Genomic DNA, 20,579 nt, shown 5'->3' with positions numbered 1-20,579 from the left:
CTCCCTGACATTCTGCTGGGCACATGACAATGTTCTATTCTGTTTTATTTTTATTTTTTGTATTTCTATTTTCAATTAAATTAAAAGTAACTTAAAACGATAAAACAAAAAAACAAAAAAAATTCAATTACAGCAACATTTATGTAAGAAGCCTTCTTCAATTCCCTTTAATTTTCATGCCATATGTATGTGTGTGCATATATATATATATATATATATATATATATATAAAATTATTGTACATAATTATTTGCATATCATTTCCTTCATTAGAATGTGAGTTTCATGAGAGCAGGAACTCTTTTGTGTTTGTATATCCAACACTTGGCACAGCATCTGGCATATAATAAACACAACAAATTTTTATAATTGACTCAGGTAATGTAGTTACAGAAGACATAGGATACAATCACAGGAAGTTAAATCAAATATATACATATATATGTGTGTGTATATATATATATATATCAATATATTTGCATATATATCAATATATTTGCATAGGTCATTGTCACTTTGAATCAGAGCTCTTTGACCAACAGAGAGACACTAGAACCATAAGACACATTCCAGGCAGATACTGATAAAGAAAATCACCAAAAGGAAGAAAACCTGCAAGGTGGTAGATGTCAATATTTGGGTTACGGAAAAGACCAGATAGCTTAGAATCTAGCTGAGTAAGCTATCCTCTCAGCAGAGACATTATTTCTAAGAGAAACCACACAGAACTCCATGAACAGAGAAATTTCAGGTTCTATGAGTTGCTGTTGCCAAACACATATTCTCCATGTGTGCTTAATTACCATTGTATTTTAAAGTTGAATGCTAATTTTCTCATGAATTTAAGATGTTAGACAGCATTGTAGATCTGCCATAGAAAAATATAAGATAGATGTTTCTTAAGGGTCATATTGAAGAGAAAAGACTCGAAATTCACAGACATAAAACAGAACAATAGATTGCTAGAATTGAAGTAAGATTGCATTCATTTCAAATGATTCTACCTTTATGCCCCTTAACAATTCACTAACGATCATAAAATTGTTGAATCTAACACCCACTAATTAGTTTACAAATTGGATTTCAAGAAAGGTTACTTGAGTTCTCAGGATAACCCTGTGCATGGCTACTCCCACTTGAGTGAGAGCTCTTGCTGCTGGGTTTTCCATTTACATTAGTCTGTAGATACACTTGATTCTTAGGAAAAGCATTCACACAAATGACACAGCAAAAGCAGCTTTTATAAAACATAATCTACATAAATTTGTAGTAGACCAAGACAATATAATAAAAGTGACAACTCTACCTAAATTAATTTACTTACTCAGTAAGGTTTTGCCCCCAAACCAACCATTAAAATTTTTATAGAGATAGAGAAAATTATAACTAAATTCATCTAGAAGAACAATAAGCAAAGAATATCAAGGAAATTTAAAAATGTGAAGGAAGATAGTCTAGCAGTATTAGATCTCAAGTTATATTATAAAGTAGTAATCATCAAAACATAAAGACCTAAGCATTTGGGACAATAATTCATTATTTGACCAAAATTGCTGGAAAAATTGAAAAATACTTTGGCAGAAACTAGATATAGACCAGGGGTCCTCAAACTACTGTCCGCGGGCCAGATGCAGCAGCTGAGGACGTTTATCCCCCTCATTCAGGGCTATGAAGTTTCTTTATTTAAAGGTTCACAAAATAAAGTTTTTGTTTTTATTATAGTCCGGCCCTCCAACAGTCTGAGGGACAGTGAACTGGCCCCCTATTTAAAAAGTTTGAGGACCCCTGATATAGACCATATCAAGATAAGGTCAAAATGGGTATATGTTTTAGATGTAAAAGGTGATATCATAACCTAAATTAAGGGAATACTGAATAGTTTGCATATCAGATCTATTGATAAGGGAAGAATTTATGACCAAACAAGAAATAGCATTATAATCCCATGATAAATAAATATAAAATGAATAATTTTGATCATATCAAATAAAAAAAAGGTTTGCACAAATAAAGCCAAAGCAGCCAAAATGAGTAAGAAATCTGAAGAATGGGAAGAAAATTTTACAGAAAATTTCTCTAATAAAGGCCTTATTCTCAAATTTATGGACAACTGAGTTAAATTTCTAAGAATATAAATCATTCCTCATTCAGATTTTTATGCCTTACCATACAAACCAATAGGTTAACAAAGAAGAATTTTAATAAAAATTAGATCAAAGATCTCTATATTGTTATACTTCACATTGTTTGTGTTCACTATTGTTTATATTGTGTGGAATAATTTTTATGGCATCTTGCCCGCTTATAACCTGAAACCTGATTCAGAGAATTTTAGTTTCATGAAATCTTAAAACCAAGGAGGTAATATTTACTTTCAAAATAATTCTCATTTTCCTCTTGGCTATTTAATCTCTATGTGAAATAGAGTGTCTTTTATTCTTGAAATATTGTGAGGCCAAGTGCAGAATTATGCATTTGTCTATTTCATTTGAAAAGAAAAGGGCACCTAATAAGTACAATTTATCAATTACAATTATTTACTTATGTTATTTTATAATTTACAGGATTTGGATATGAGGGAGGCTTTAGAAATCATCTAGATTAATGCTTTCATTTTTTTTAAATGAAGAAACTGAGGTACAAAATGGTTATGATTTGTTGCAGAGTTTACACTCTCAGTAAACAATGGAGTTACCATTTGAACCCAAGATTCCTTGTTTTCAAATTTGATATTCTTACCATTATATAGAATACATGATCCAGAGTCAGGTAGATGTGAGTTCAAGTCTGCACTCAGGCACTTATTATGTGATCTGGACAAGTCATTTTACTTCGGTTTGCCTCAGTTTTCTTATTTGTAAAATAGGGATAATGATAGCACCTTTAGGGTGATAAAATAGGAATAAATGATAGCACAACCACCTAGAATTGTTGTGAGAATAAAATGAAATTATTGTAAAATGCTTAGTATAGTGTCTGTCACATATTAAGTATCATATAAATGTTAGCTATAATTATTATTATTATTATTACTACTACTAACTACTATCATACTATCTATTTCTGTCTCCTGTGTAGAAGGGAGACCATCCCATAGAACAATCATGGGAATGGATCCCTACCTTGGTCCCCTTCAATAAGCAAAAAATGCTTTTGTCTCTTGTTAAACTCTCCCTTGTATTTGCCAATGTGGTTCTGTTTCCCTAGCAGCAGGTACAGAGCCTATGGGCACATTATGAGACCATGTGTTTGTCTAGGTGAGCCTGAAACTGGACTGCAAATCCTTGGCTGTCTATTCTGATGTATATTTACTTCCATGAGTAAAGGAAACTGAATAGCGATGTGTGTCTGTGCGCATGTGCATGTGTCTCATTTCTCTCCTCCCCTTCCCCCAGTCTTGGAATCTTCTTCATGAATTTATAAGGTCCAAATTCATTGAACTGGGTACTGGTTATTCTACAGTATTCTATATAAAACTATATGCCTCTCAGAGGAACTGAAGATCATTAGAAATATTGAATCACATTACATTACATAGTACATTACAAGTATTTACAACAACTCTATGAGGTAGTTGCTATTATTCCCATTTTACAGAAACTACATAAAATCTTAAGAACAACCTCTTTAATAAATGTTGGCATGCTAAATGGTCAATTCAAGCTACATAGAACCAGAAGATTTAAAAAGATAAAGGGGAGATAACAATCCAATGAGAATAGGATGAGGTACATAGTAGTTTTGTTGCCTGGAGTAACTGGAGATGTACTAAAGTCAATTTTGGTGAACCTACAGAGGATAAATATTCTAAGATTTATAAAAAACCACTAGGTTACAATTTGGAACTATGCTCAAAGGGTTATCAAACTGCATACTTTTTCATCCAGCAGTGTTTCTATTGGGCTTATCTCAAAAAGATCTTAAAGGAGAAAAAGGGATTCATATATGCCAAAATGTTTGTGGAAGCCCTCTTTGTAGTGACAAGAAACTGGAAATGGAATAGATGTGCATCAGTTGGAGAATGGCTGAATAAATTATGGCTTATGAATGTATGAAATATTATTATTTTATAAGAAACAATCAGCAATATGATTTCAGAGAGGCCTGGAGAGACTTACTGATGAACTGATGCTAAGTGAAGTGATCAGAACCAGGAGATCATTATACACTGCAACAACAAGATTATACGAGGATAAATTCTGATGGATGTAGTTCTTTTCAACAATGACATGATTTAAGCAAATTCCCATGGATGTGTGATGGAGAGAGCTATCTATAACCACAGAGAGGACTGTGGGAGTTGAGGGTGGATCATAACATAGCATTTTCACTCTTTTTGTTGTGGTTTGCTTGAATTTTATTTTCTTTCTCTCTTTTTTTTTGTTTACTTTTTGATCTGATTTTTCTTGTGCAGCAAGATAATTGTATAAATATATATATACCTATATTGGATTTAACATATATTTTACCATATTTAACATATATTGGGGTAAGAGGAAAAATGAGAACACAAGGTTTTTCAAGGATCAGTACTGAAAAATTATCCTTGCACATATTTTGAAGATAAAAAATTTCAATTAAAAATACTAGTTTATCCATTTTAAAAATAATTTATAAGATGTTAAATATAAAAAGTAGGAAAGTAATTCCTTCCAGAATGGTTTTACTCTGGACTACATTATAAAAGATAGAATGAAATAGATAATAACATTGCTTTAATAATAATAACTTGTTACTTTATAAAGGATAGCAAGTTTCTACTACATATTTGTAGTCATTTGGTATGTCTTTCTAGAGATGCTTCTAGCACTTTATTGAATAATCTTACAGTAATAAAACTTTTACAGGAATAGGATGAATTATTTTATCACTCACCACCCTGCCTATAGCTATTGTCATACTGAGAATTTGATAGTCATCCCATAGAAGTTTAACTTGTCTTTAATATTTTCATTCACCTATAAAAATTAAATTATTTTTATCCTATGTAATGACTTATAAACATAAAATAAATAACTGAATAGTAACTTGTTCCAGGGATGTTTTTCTCTAAATCCCATTGAATAAAATATGAAAGAAAAGATGATATTCATGATGATAATGATTATAACTGATATTCATATAGTCCCAAGAAAATACTTCACATATGGTTGCAATAGAATGAATATGGGTTAAAAAAAGATTACTATGTTTCTTACATTTTAACCTTATAATGCCTTTCCTATACCTTATCATAGCATGGAAATGAAACTATGTTCTTGGGTTATGCCAGTAAACACAAGTCCTAGAAAGATTGTTAGAAAGGCTTGGGAGCACAGGCCCAATGAATTTATGTATCTTTTGGCATTTATGAATTTTTTTCCTGTTCTATTCTACATAATTTGATTCTACTAGGACTCATATTTAAGATCTAGAAAAGTTAAATCGTATAGATTTAAGGGCAATTAATTCTTAACTGTTATGTTTAGACTGAACCATGGAAGGAAAAAATACAGTGTTATAATTGATATTTCTCTTTCTCTATGTAGTAAGACTTACATAAGGTCATCCCATGGAGAATCCTGATCCTTCTTGACCACATGAATATGCAGAGGTAAAGGTTTTATACACACACACACACACACACACACACACACACACACATACACACATACATAGGGGTTAAGTGACCTGCTTAGGGTCACACAGCCAGGAAGTAGCTGAGAACAAATTTGAACTCAGGTTCTCCTGACTCCAGGGCTGATCCTCTATCCACTGTGACACCTAGCTGCCCCAAAGGTCTTATATTTTGAGTTTCAGAATTCCCTTTAGGGCTAGAACAGTTGATGACTTGGATAATGTATAAAAAGGAGTCATTATCAAGAGTCTTTTGAGCTGCTTCCTGAGAAGAGGGTGGGAGAAAGGGGACTTGTTATTTTCTTTTTTTTTTTAAATTTTATTTAATAATAACTTTATATTGACAGAATCCATGCCAGGGTAATTTTTTTTACAACATTATCCCTTGCACTTGCTTCTGTTCTGATTTTTCCCCTCCCTCCCTCCCTCCACCCCCTCCCCTAGATGGCAAGCAGTCCTATATATGTTAGATATGTTGCAGTATATCCTAGATACAATATATGTTTGCAGAACCGAACAGTTCTCCTGTTGCACAGGGAGAATTGGATTCAGAAGGTAAAAATAACTCGGGAAGAAAGACAAAAATGCAAATAGTTCACATTTGTTTCCCAGTGTTCTTTCTTTGGGTATAGCTGCTTCTGTCCATCATTTATCAATTGAAACTGAGTTAGATCTCTTTGTCAAAGAAATCCACTTCCATCAGAATACATCCTCATACAATATCGTTGTTGAAGTGTATAATGATCTCCTGGTTCTGCTCATTTCACTTAGCATCAGTTCATGTAAGTCTCTCCAAGCCTCTCTGTATTCATCCTGCTGGTCATTTCTTACAGAACAATAATATTCCATAATGTTCATATACCACAATTTACCCAGCCATTCTCCAATTGATGGGCATCCATTCAATTTCTAGTTTCTAGCCACTACAAACAGGGCTGCCACAAACATTTTGGCACATAGAGGGACTTGTTATTTTCACAGAGAAATCATACATACTGCCTAGGCTAGCCTAAGCCTAGGTTTAGGCTGCTTCTTTTAGGCAAACAAACATCCTGAGACAGATGTGTTCAGGCTTGGAGATAAATTTGTGAGTTTGAGAGATGCAAAAAACCTTTTGTATTGGGGCTGAATGGTGGCAGAGGTAGTACAGAGAGATAAGCACTTGACTTAGATATAGGAAGACTTTAGTTCAAATCTGGAGGTGATTATGGGCTTATGGGCGATGATGGATTAAGATGATTACTTGACCCATTTGCCTCAGTTTCCTCTTTTGTAACATGAGAATAATAGCAACTACCTCTTAGGGATGTTGAAAGTATAAAACTTAATAACATTTATAAAAAACTTTGAAAACCTTAAAATGCAACATGAGTACTCTCTACTATTATTATTATTGTTACCTCTAAGGTTTCTTCAAGTTCTAAAAATTCTATAATTTAATAAACCTCATATTCTATTATAAAAATGTGTTAAGATCTTTCTTTGCAATCTGGACATAGGGACTCAGATACCAACTTTTTCCTTTCTAAGTTATCCTGACAAATAGTGGATTCTAGGGGGCATTTTCCCCAACCCCAAAATATACATGTGGACTCCCAGTTAAGCAAATTATTTACATTTTTTGGTGTCTTCTCTAGAATAATTAGATAACTTTGATTCTACAATGTCCTAGATATTTTTGGATGAAAAATGAAAACTTTATATGTATAGACTATGATTACATAGTCTATATGATTAAACTGAATTATTTCATCTGAATTCAGTTTGTATTTTTGGGAACGATAATGAATGAAACTGCTATTTAAAACAACCTCATGTTGAAGTGGCCAATTATTCATGCTTATGACTTCTTTTAATATTCTTTAGGAACAGTTAAAAATAAAATAATTTTATTATAGAAGCATAGATTATGTAGAAGGAAAGAAGCAGAATGTGGAAACACTAAGTGTTTCTGAGAGCAGGCCAATGTCTTTAAAAGAAAGTGATTCCTGGAGAAGATAATAAAAATAGAGAATTATTTTTGCTAAATGGTTAAAGAGAAAGCATGGATTACTCCACTTGGATAGGTCAAGGAGCTTGATAGTTTTTGCTCACTATCTTAAAATAGAAAAATAGCTTATAAACAAAAAAAATAAAGGAAATTCCTGTTCTTTTTAGGAGAAATTGTCCTGATTTTAGCTAGTACTATTTTTCTTATCAATTTTTTTTCACTAATCACTATTAAGCAATCTTATCTTACCTTTTTTGGGGACATGCTTTCATTAGAAAATGTAGAATTTTGCCTTTTCTGATATTCTCAAAGTGCTTCAACTGATCTTTGGAAGCTTGGGCCTTTCTTTGGGGATTTTGCTAACTTTTTTCCATCTCCCTTTCCTTATGTCCACATGCTAATGGACCAGAACTCTGTACTTAAAACAAGGATTCTTACAAGGTGCTAACTCAGTGGAATTGATAAAGACAATGGTATCTAGTTTAACATGGTGATTAACAGTTCTCTAGTTCAGTACTTAGTACTAAGTATAGTTCTACAAGATCCACACCTATAATGATATAATTAAAATAGATCGTATAAGCTGGGATAAATTCAGCCAGAGTCAATTCCATCTTCAGTAAGGCTCCTGGTGGTTGTCCTCCTGCACTTCCCCCACTGAAACCAAGGCCGGTCTGAAAGACTTTACAGAAAGATGGCCCCTGAAAGGCTCTCCAGTAAGCGGGTTCAGGCTCCAGGCAAAGAAAATAGATTGTGAAGGAGATAATAAAGGATTTGGACTTTAACAACCAGATATTCTCATGGTGATTACTGAACAGAAAAGAAGGGTGTTCCCAAGACCTTCAGAAAAACCAAACAAGAACACTATATCCACATATCCAAAATTATCTTTCCTTCACTGAAATAGTAGCAGCTAGGGGCAATGGCAAGGTACATGTTCTCCAGCATCATTAAGGGGAATCTTACATGAATAATTAACTTTATAGCCTTGGAGAGTGGTGAGCAGGGGATGATTTCTATAGAAAACTCAAACAAGTGGGTGTGGAATAGGGAAAATCATATTGGTTACAACTTACTCTACTGAATCAATCAATTTCTTGGGTTCCACAGAACATGGGTAGATAACTTCATCAATGTGCTTCAAGTTACAGTTGGAATAGGCAGTGGAGAAATGAATGAAGACTTCAAGCTTTGACATCTGGCTGGCCATGAACAAAAGCTGCTGGGTGGCAATGACGTTGAGTTGCAAAGCATGTCTATAGGAGGCAGAAAGAAAATCACAGGGGTTCATTTTGTGATTTTGTGGTCCTGTAATGGTGGCTACTGCAATAATCAAATTTTATAAAAGCTTATATTGGCTGTACCAACTAAATACTAAAATCAATCATAATGATACTGATAAGGTCTAAACCTTTGATTGATTTGGTAGAGGGAACTTCTAGATGAAAAAACTTCCTCTACAAATAAACTTAGTGCCTTCTCTGCTACTTATCTAGAGGGCTGAGAGTTTAAGTGATTTGCTGTCAAGAAATTGTTAAAGGGAGGACCTGAACCCAAGTTTTTCTAGGCTCCTTCGAAGGCAGATTTCTATCCATTATGCCAATTGCCTTTCATAATGTAGATCATACTTGAAAAAATACAGTATTCAATACTTGTATAATGATGACTATATATATGTATGTTTACATATATATGTAAAATATTGAGCAAATCAGCAAAGTTCATGCAATTTAGACATCATGGAAATGGAATACAGGCACAGGAAATATAGCAGGTTTGTGTAATGGCACTATAGATTGAATATGTTTAGGGGAAGCTTAGAATCTAGAATTAAAGACTTAAATTTGGAAAGGATCTTACAGGTTACCTAGTCCAATGTAGTCGTCACTTGTTCACAAGGTTTCCATCATTTAGTGAAATTAGTATTTTCCTTGCTATTGAAAATATAGTGCACATAACTTTTATTATCATATAATATTCTATTTCCTCCAAATAATTTGTTGTCCCATTCACTAGAATACCTGTTTCAAACTTTTTTTTTTATCTCTTTTCAAGCTCTTGTGTAGTATTCCAAATCCTATCTTCTCATCCTCAGTCTTGCTTCATACTTCACTTAAAATATTGAAACCATTCACCAAAAGCTTACCTGTTTTCAAACATTCACCTACCCCTGCTCCTTCTCTGCCCCCACCCCTTATATATTTCCTTCACACAGGTTTGGATGAAAAGATGCTCTTTTTCCTTCTGAAAACTAACTACTTTAAATAAATCTTTGATTCTATCCCTTCCTACTTCAACAGCATATTGCTTCCATTATCACCTTCTCCCCAACCTTCAATCTTTCTTTAATTTCTGATTTCGAGGGAAAAGAAACATTCTACTTTGTGATCTTGATTTGCAATTAAATAATGATGCTTTTAACTACAAGTAAAAACTTATGGAAGCCTAAGAAAGCCACTATACTACAGGACTGGTATTTTGGTTAATTCAGTTGTGAAACAAAATAAAAAGTGATGTTTCACTGATACTGACTAAACTAAAATTTTTTTTGGTTTATTTGTTTTGATTTTAATTTAAAAAAAAGCATGGTTCAAGACTTGATTGTCACATCATATCAGATTGCTTTGAATTAGATGGATTTTCTCCAGAGTTTATTGGCCATGATCTTCTATTTTGAATTGCTAGTTGCTAAAAAGAAAAAAAATTGGGAACATACCTTAGTGGATCATCAAAGCGAACTGTTGCTGCACAGTGGAAGATAATATTGGTATGGGTCAGGAGCTCCTCTAAATCTTCTTTGCTGATGCCCAAATCCGGCTTTGTGAGATCTGAATAAATAGGTCTGATCTTCTCAAAGATATTTGGGCAAATTTCTTTGGCCTTTTCAAAAAGCTGCAACATAGATGTAGGTCAATACATACCTTATCTTTACCTAATTCTTCCTTTTGACATTTACTAAATTTATTCTTGAAAATTGGCTAGCTTTCCTGATAAAAACAATAAAGAAAACTAGGATTAGCATTAAAAAAAACCCTCTTTATTCTATACCCATTTCCATGCAGTGTATGTTCTAAACTAGATAAATAATTTTTTAAAATTATAGATTTTATGGTTATTAAAATTATAATTCTGCTCATTTTACTTAGTATCAGTTCATGTAAGTCTCTCCAGGCCTCTATGAAATCATCCTGCTAGTCATTTCTTACAGAACAATAATATTCCATAATATTTATATACCATAATTTATTTAGCTATTCTCCAATTCATGGGCATCCACTCAGTTTCCAATTCCAGCCATTACAAAAAGAGCTGTCACAAACATTTTTGCACATGTAGATCCGGAAAGGGAAAATAATATAACTAAAACTCCAGTGAAGTAAATTATATTGAACATTGTGTAAATTCTATAGGAAACACATCAGACAAATGTCTAGATTCAAAACTAAGTGACAGATGATTTCTGTCCCAAAGATGAATGTTCTCAATCTGATTTAGGGTTTCTGCTAGTGAGATAGAACTCCTGGTATAAGAGATATCCTGAAGACATAAAGAACAACTATTGAGATTATAAATAAATTGGGAGACCATAGGATAGTTTACCTCTCAGACCTGTGGAAGAGGAAGGAATTTATGACCAAAGAAGAAGTAGAAATCACTATTGACCACAAAATAGAAAATTTTGATTATATCAAATTGAAAAGTTTTTGTACAAACAAAACTAATGCAGGCAAGATTAGAAGGGAAACAATAAAATGGGAAAACATTTTTATAGTCAAAGATTCTGATAAAGGCCTCATTTCCAAAATATATAGAGAATTGATTCTAATTTATAAGAAATCAAGCCATTCTCCAATTGATAAATGATCAAAGGATATGAACAGACAATTCTCAGATGAAGAAATTAAAACTATTTATAGCCATATGAAAATATGCTCCAAATCATTATTAATCAGAGAAATGCAAATTAAGACAACTCTGAGATACCACTACATACCTGTCAGATTGGCTAGAATGACAGGGAAAGATAATGCAGAATGTTGGAGGGGATGTGGGAAAACAGGGACACTGATACATTGTTGGTGGAATTGTGAACACATCCAGTCATTCTGGAGAGCAATTTGGAACTATGCTCAAAAAGTTATCAAACTGTACATACCCTTTGATCCAGCAGTGTTTCTACTGGGCTTATACCCCAAAGAGAGACTAAAGAAGGGAAAGGGACCTGTATGCACCAAAATGTTTGTGGCAGTCCTGTTTGTAGTGGCTAGAAGCTGGAAAATGAATGGATGCCCATCAATTGGAGAATGGTTGAGTAAATTGTGGTATATGAACGTTATGGAATATTATTGTTCTGTAAAAAATGACCAGCAGGATGACTACAGAGAGGACTGGCGAGACTTACATGAACTGATGCTAAGCGAAATGAGTAGAACCAGGAGATCATTATATACCTCAACAACAATATTGTATGAGAATGTATTTTGATGGAAGTGGATCTCTTCGATAAAGAGATTAATTCAGTTTCAATTGATCAAGGATGGACAGAAGCAGCTACACCCAAAGAAAGAACACTGGGAAATGAATGTAAACTGCTTGCATTTTTGTTTTTCTTCCCGGGTTATTTATACCTTCTGAATCCAATTCTCCCTGTGCAACAAGAGAACTGTTCGGTTCTGCACACATATATTGTATCTAGGATATACTGTAACCAATTTAACATGTATAGGACTGCTTGCCATCTGGGGGAGGGGGTGGAGGGAGGGAGGGGAAAAATAAGAACAGAAGTGAGTGCAAGGGATAATGTTGTAAAAAATTACCCTGGCATGGGTTCTGTCAATAAAAAGTTATTAAAAAAAAAAAAGAACAACTATTGGTAATGTAATAAAAATCTTCCATGAGAAATTTTATGTTAGCAAAAAGATTTATCTAGAGTGAAAAGGATAGGTCAAAAAAAAGTATAGTTTCTAATTTGTAGCTAAATTTTGTGTGAAGTAATATATCTCCTTAGAGTGACAAAATCCAGAATTTGCATCGAAATGATAACACTGGAAACTTCAGTTTTGACATGGCAACATTTTCAAAGAGCTCTTTTAGAGAAAGTAAATAAACTATACCATAGGGCCAATTATTTTCTTTAAATTTGTTTTTGAATGTGATGAACTATTCTATTTATAACAACATTATTGAAGTCCATAGGCAAGGCAGAAAATTTTCTAAGCCACCAATTAAATTAATTCAGAAGAATAAGAAAACTGATTTCTCATTTCAGGAAACTGTATCTGCTTCTTCTGCTAGATACTTAATATGTTACTCATGTGAAAGCTAGCAATTCTGATGACAAGAAGCATTTTTTAAAAAAAATTAATATAATGCTCTTGGTAAAGTTCTCAGTATATTATCACATCCTAAGGACTGACGAAAATACTGACCAATTTCCTGTCTCCTATGTAGATTTTTTTCTACACTGTAGTGCTTGTATGATGTAGCCAATCTCTTCTTCCAGTCAAAGTTTCATTGCCATACAAATGTACTTGTTTTATATTATAATCATTTTTGACTCCCTCCCCACAGTGAATATTCCTCTGTGACTAAAAGAAATGATTAAACAAACATAATTGATATAGAGATCATGTCTGAAAATATGTACAATATTTATTTTATTATCTATTCTCCATGACCTTCAGTGGATTTTAGTTACTTGAGTTTAAATTCCTTTCATGGATCTTTTAATCTATTTTGGTAAAGTTACTGTGAATATTGTTCTCTTGGTACTTCTTATTTTGAACTTTATCAATTCATAAAACACTTCCCATATTTTTCTGAATTTGTTACTTTGTGATAATCAGAATCTTTTGTATAGCAATGCTTTTAATGGCTTTTCCATAGCTTCTTGGGGATGCCTCTTTTTTATCTCATCATTCAAATAATGCTTGATCATTATAAGTTTTGTTACATTAACTTTTGATTTTTTTGGAGTATGACTATTCTTTCATTTATATTACTGTTGCTACTATGTATATTGTTTTCTGGATTCTGCTAAGTTCACTCTGCATTAGTACATGTAGATCTTTCCATATTTCTTTGTATTCATCACATATATCATTTCTTATATCAACAGTAATATGTACCATTCATGTACCATGACTTATTTGTCCATTCTTTGATCAATGGGCATCTATTTTATTTCTAATTCTTTGCTATTGGAGTCTTTACAAAGTGTTAACTCATTAGAGTTGATAGAGACAATAATTATCTAATTTAGCATGGTCCAGCATGATTGATCTGATCTTACAAGGAGATGTTATGGGCCAGAAGAAACAAGGTATTAAATGGAACTGATAGAAACACATTTCACACCTTTAGAAAGCTCATATAAGCAAGAAGCTCTCAGGCCCAGACACAGGGCATTCTGGGAGATACAGAAGCCCACAAGCCCACTCTCGGAGGTAGAGTCAGATTCATTCCAACTTTTACCTTGGTGATGGCTGGAGACATTTGGAGTTGAGCTAGAGGCAAAAGACTAGCAATGAGAGGTCTCAGAACCAAGGAAAGCTGAGACCTCTAAGAAAGCTACCCGGGTCCAAGGAAGGAGAAAATAAACGTTTGGATTTTACCAGCTGGCTGTATTTGAGGTGATTATTACTCTGAACTGAAACTAAGGCTGCCTCCAGAAAACCTCCCCGAGAAACCTGCCCACAGAGAACCATTATATTATAAAAAAGAAGAACACCACACTTTGCTATCACAAAAAGTACTGCTACAAATATTTTGGGGGTATTTGGGGACTTTCTTCTTATCCATAATTTCTTTGGGGTATAAATAATATAATATAAAAGAATATATATTGTTATAATATAATAATATAAATAAATAATAAAGGAGTTTCTAGTTCAAGAAGTATGGATATTTTAGTCACTTTGTTTGCATGATTCCAAATTGTTTCCTCATGAAGGCAAAATAACTTCTCCACTAAATGCCAGTTATGATCGCTCATAGAAGACAGGTAATTGTCCTAGACTGTCATAGATTCTTGTTCAAAGGCAAATTAATTGTCAGTCTTTTCAGAAATGAGTCACTGTAGCCATTTTTTTCTTTTTGTTTTTGCCAATTTGCAAGGTATGAGGCAAAGTCTCAGGGTTGTTTTGATTTGTATTTCTTTAATTATTAGTGATTTCACAATTTTTTCCTATAGTTGTAAAAACTTTGTAATTCTTTTGTAAACCAATTGTGTCCTTTTGAAGAGGGGACCCCGAAACTCTGAAAATCCTTAAAAGAGAAAATCTTCTTCAGCTCTGCCTCAGTGAGGGACCCTGCCCCAAAAGACAAACAATTTAATCCTTGTATCTAGGTGGGGTCAGCTCAATCCTGAAACTCATTGAATTCAATTCAAATTCTATCTCAAGCTGAAACCCAGCTAGGAGCCAACTTGGAACTCCACCCACAGGCCCCCATCAGTTTGTAGCCAAAGCCCCCTAATATAAATGAGCCAAACTAAAATCCTCTCTTTGCAGAGGTTCCCTATGCTTGGCATGCTAAGGATTTCTGTCCACTGGAATACTCTTTCCAGTGCCATCTTCTCTTTACCCTCACCTGTTTCCCTAACCAGATTTCATGCCTCTCTGACAGGATTTCTAACCTTACTTCCAATCCCCATAATAAACCCTTTTTATCAATCTAGGTTTTTGGGTCTGTAAATTCTTTTACAGAGAACCTCTGTGCCGCCAGAAGGGAGTCCCCAAAACTCCCTACCTCTGCGCCGAATCCCCAGGAGTTGCAGGGGAGCCAAACCTCTCCATTTGGTTCCCTGAACCCCAAACCTGCAACTAGACCTTATAATTTAACTCCCTGACAACCAGAAACCCTAATTTTGTTTAGGTTCCTTAAATCTCAAACTCATCACTTTGACCACTTATCAATTGGGGAATGACTATTAGTTATACACATATATGTGCATATATATGTAATATTGTGCATCTAAAAACACAAATGTTCACACACTCATACATATATATATATATGTATAAATAAATATTTATATTTATATTTATAAATTTATTTATAACTTATAATTTAAAATATATATTTATAAATATATAAATATATATATGTATGTATATATATTATATATATATTACATATATATATATGTATATGTATGTATGTATGTATACACATATTATTTACATCTCTTGGATACCAGACATTCTCCAGAGAAGTATGATACAAAGATTCCCTTTTTGATTTGAATACGTCCTTTCTTATCCTAGATGTATTAATGTTGTTTGTAAAGAAGTGTTTCAATTTCATGTAACCGAAGTTATACATTTTATCTTTTGCTTGTTTACTTAGTTAATAATATATCTCCTATCTATAGTGCTGAGAAATATAAGATCTGCTTCTCTACTAATTTTTTTTAAAAAATCTGATCATTCATGTTAAAGTTATGTATCCATTTAAAAAGTTTTGTGGAATATTGCATAAAATATTGGTCTGTCTATTTTTTTGTCATACTCCTTTCAACTTTTCCCAGCAGTTCTTTTTAAATTACATAAAAAGATTTTTTCCTAAGTAATTTATATTTTCCTATTATGACATTGAGTTCTACTGTTTCTGATTCTTTCTGGATTTTTCCATTTTTAAAAACCAATACTAGATGATTTTGATGACTGCCCATTTAAGATACAATCTGAAGTGCTATTTCTCCCTATAAGCATTTTTTATAGATGGCAAAATAGGCATATAAAATTCTAATTATAGATGATCCATTGATTACTATTTTAAAAAGTTATTATAAGATCTAACATATTCCCCCCACTAATTTCATTCTTCCAGATATTTTGTGAACTCACATGCTAATGTCCAAAGATTTTCGACAACTCCAACATAGTATATTGTACTAGGAAATAGTTATTTATTACTTTTTACTAAGGTGGAAACTTTTTTCATTAGTATATTGTTGCCTATTCATAACTCAGAGGGGATGTGACTTGCACATGGCCTTACTGTTACATATGTATAAGTATATGGTAGCATTTTTTTTGAGCTTAAGTTTTCCTATCCAAATTAAATAAAGATCTTTATGCTACACTTCCTCTCAGCATGATAATACAGATTTGGTAAAGTAGAATCTGCACCATTAACAATTGCCAAAAAAGATAGATAGTCATGATGACATTTTACTTCCAACCAAATTTCTAATGCAATAATGAAAATCTCAGAAGTGCTTACAAGATAATATAGCATCATTACAATTGATTTTCTTAACCTTGACAGTGATATATACATGCCATTGTATATATGACAATGGAATATAATCTTCAGGATTATATTCTTATAGGACAGTAGAAGGAAAAAAGCAAGGCAGTCAATCTTATACACACTGGTATCCTTCATTCTCTGTATTTCTGGTATCCTTCATTCTCCTATGTACTTTCAGCCCATCACAAGGATGCTTTGGGCAATACAGTTTCCTGGTATCTTAAAAATTCTACTTCTCAGGACTCTTAGGTCTTCATAGAAATGAATGATGCTTTAGAAGCATATCTTTGAAAAGTCAGTATTGTATTCACACAGTGATTATTTCCTTTCTACAATTCAATCTGATTGTGACTTTGTTTATACATTGTATTTATTTATTTGTTTCAACTCTGAGAGTTGGGACTCTTGTTTGTCCTTGCATTATTAGTACCTAGTATAGTGCATTGCATGTAATAGATGCTTAATAAATGTTTATAGAATTGAGTATTAAGTAGTGAAGAATAAATGCACTTCCAGGCTTAAAAAATTCTTAAAACCTGTTTGGAGAAGCCCTAACATAGTTTATCTAAACTTAAGATTGATTCTTTGTGAACAGTATAAGTTAATGATTTCCATAGATCAAAGCATGGCAGTTTCTATAACATAAATTGTATTTTTTTTTAACAATTTGTTTTTCTTTTAGCTTTTTTTGAGCTAGTCACACAGATTTCTTCAATTAGAATTGTTAAATTGCTGTTTTGTCTTTCCCATTAGTCCCATTCAGAAATCAGTGATTTCTATTTCAGTTTAAGGATGCAACATAGCCAGTCATACTTAAAATAATGGATTCTAGAGAAGGAAATTTTAGAGATGATCTAGTCTAATCCTGTTTATGTTACATTTTATGTTTAGAGAAAATGAAATTCAGAAAGGTGAAATGATCCAAATGATTTGGATACCTACCTTACAATTCATCATCTGAGAAACCCTTTGCTGCAGAGACTGTCCAGCTTTGGGCCTCACAAGGATATAAATGACTTTCAAGTCTGGGCTGGTTCGAAGTAGTTTTTCCACTAGAACTTTGCCCATGAAACCTGTGGCTCCAGTAATGAGTATTGACTTGCCACCATAGAAAGCTGCAATTACAGACATGGTGATCTCTTATTTTCTTCTTGTTGGTTTCACGATTGAAGTAGCTGTAAGGACAAAAAAAAAAAAAAGATTCAAAGATGACACTCTGGAATTTCCAGGATATGGGATTCCTGAAAAAGTTTCTGGTAGAGAAGAGAAATTCAGAAAATGTTTCTTTGACAAGAACAAGTTTTAAAAACCAGATTTCAGTTCTGAGATTTAATGGAATATTCAGGTTTTTGACCTAATATAATAAAGGGATCAGGGAACATATCAGAGACACCACAAAGGTCAAGGTATCATTTGCTTAGTTCCCTCATTTTATTTTCAAGTTTATGAGACAAGTAAAAATTTTCTATAGATTATAACCAAACTTATATTTTCTCCTTCTTAACAAAAGAAAAACCATTCTATTAAATAAAGAGCTTTAATATTATGTTAAGCAATGATCCTAGAATCATGGAATTATCACACTAAAAGGTCCCTTCATTTTATAGGTTCAATTAGACAAATTCACAGTTATCTAATAGGAGCCAACTATGTGCAAAAGATTATGCTAGGCACTGTGGGTATCAAGATGAAAAATTACATAGTCTTCACCTTTTAGGAATTTCTAATTTAATTGGAGGGAGGATGGTGTGTGTGGAGTATAAAGCATATACCAAAAAAAAGCAAACCAGATAAAGCATTCTAAGAAAATTGAGAAGAGAAAAATAATTTTCAGCTGGAGAGAATCAGAGATTGTTCCTCTAAAGGAGATAAAATGGACTTTAGCTTTTGAGGAAGGGAGGTTTTCAACAGAGATATAGAAAAATGCATTTGTACTAGAGACAGGCTGCATGATTGTGACATGGTGGGAGACTATGGAGGACAAGATCAGAAATAGTGGTTTGTTTTGGCTGCAACATAGCATTTGTGAAAGAGGATTATATGAAATAAGGGTAGAAGATTTCCTTAAAAGTTAAGGATCAAGACACTTAGATATTTGATTTTATATTAATTTCTTCAATTTTTGTTATTTTTAGAAAAGAAAAAGGAGATGAAAGACTTTAATTTACAGGATTGCTAATTAAGCATTTCTTACAATGTTTTGTTTTGAAAATTGATTACTATGCAGTACTTTCTTCTTTTTTTTTTTTTAAATAAGTTTTTATTGATAGAACCCATGCCAGGGTAATTTTTTACAGCATTATCCCTTGCATTCACTTTTGTTCCAATTTTTCCCCTCCCTCCCTCCACCCCCTCCCCTAGATGGCAAGCAGTCCTTTACATGTTGAATAGGTTACAGTATATCCTAGAAACAATATATGTGTTATGTAGTACTTTCAAAAACAATATCGAGTTAGGATTCCTCTCTCAGAATCTTACTGGATTTATAATGTCGTTTATTCTCAGTTTCAGATTCCTCATCTGTAAAAATGGATATAATAAATAGCATTGACCCTCATAGGGATTGTGAGGATCAAATGAGATAATAATATGTAAAGTGCTTTGTACATCTTAAAATGCTATTTAAATATTAGCTATAGTTGTTGTCAATATTAAATCATTTAATACTATTAGAATATATTTATCCAAACATATTTGTATGCGTTAAAAATAACTCAAGATTTCTCATAGTAGTTTTTAAGAAGTCTTCCCCAAATAAAACTTCTCTTTCAATTTACTGTTTTAGAATTTAGACTCCTTAACAACTGTTTCCATGGACCCTAACACTCCCAATACTATTAAATCTATAGACCATCTCAAGTGAAAATCTAACCCTGGAGGTAGATAAAAGCTTTACGCTTTTGTTTTATTGGTAAATACTCAACATAGGTATGAGAGGCCTTTTAGCATGCATAGATAGATTGACTAACATTGAAGCACCCCTAAGAGGACTTGCCCAGAGTTAGGCACTCTGGGATTGAGACTCTCATTCTGGCTTGGACTTCTTTCTATTGCATCCAAAGGATGAAGATCACAGTTCATAGTGTAAGCAGTAGGAAGTTGAATGGGTAAGAGGATAAGGACCTCCTTTACTTACACTGAAAGAAATGAACCCAGGGTTTTTTGGTTTCTGTTTTGTTTTGTTTTCTGTATTATTCTTTTGTAAAATTTGTATTTCTCCATTTCAGGTACAGGGATGGATTCCCCACTGAGAGCCATGGTAACAGAGCCTAGAGCCAAAATCACAGGTGGGATGGTATAATCAGTCAGTCTGGCAGGGAAGTCCAAAGAAATTAGGGGTCTTAGGACTTGAGCACAAAGTGAGACTTTGATTTTGAACTAGGACTAGAACTGATATAAACTATAAACCCATTTCCCTTCCCTTTGTTAGAGATTTAATGGTGCTGGAAAGCAAGAGAAGGATTATAAATCTAAGTATTAGAGGAGAAGGATACATTTTAATATTTATGGTTATACCTTTTAAAGTAAATGTTTCTTTGTAAAAACAAATCTGATGGTAGTAGGTAAACAGAACTGGGGTACAAAGAAGTATACCTTATACTTAGGAAAATACCATTAAGAGGCTTTGGAATTATTTTCAGAGAAATTAGACACATTTAACTCCTTTACGAGTACTGGAGAATCTTGAGGAAGAGGTATAATCTAGCTTTCCAGG

The 20,579-nt window shown here is 33.1% G+C and overlaps 1 protein-coding gene across 3 annotated transcripts in view; it reads right to left on the bottom strand.

Annotated features, from left to right (window-relative positions):
- FAR2 (fatty acyl-CoA reductase 2) overlaps window positions 1-20,579 on the bottom strand; it is a 185,770-nt gene that overhangs the window by 52,349 nt on the left and 112,842 nt on the right. For all 3 annotated transcript variants that reach the window (XM_051961134.1, XM_051961132.1, XM_051961133.1), the window contains exons 2-4: window positions 17,807-18,039; window positions 10,323-10,498; window positions 8,683-8,862 (exon numbers count right to left, since the gene is read on the bottom strand). In XM_051961134.1, coding sequence (XP_051817094.1) covers window positions 8,683-8,862; window positions 10,323-10,498; window positions 17,807-17,995 — 545 coding nt within the window. In that variant the 5' untranslated portion in view covers window positions 17,996-18,039. The remainder of the gene's footprint in view (window positions 1-8,682; window positions 8,863-10,322; window positions 10,499-17,806; window positions 18,040-20,579) is intronic.

This window comes from Antechinus flavipes, chromosome 5 (genome assembly GCF_016432865.1).
Source record: "Antechinus flavipes isolate AdamAnt ecotype Samford, QLD, Australia chromosome 5, AdamAnt_v2, whole genome shotgun sequence".
Lineage (NCBI taxonomy): Eukaryota > Metazoa > Chordata > Mammalia > Dasyuromorphia > Dasyuridae > Antechinus > Antechinus flavipes.
This window is presented reverse-complemented; position numbering and strand designations above follow the sequence as displayed.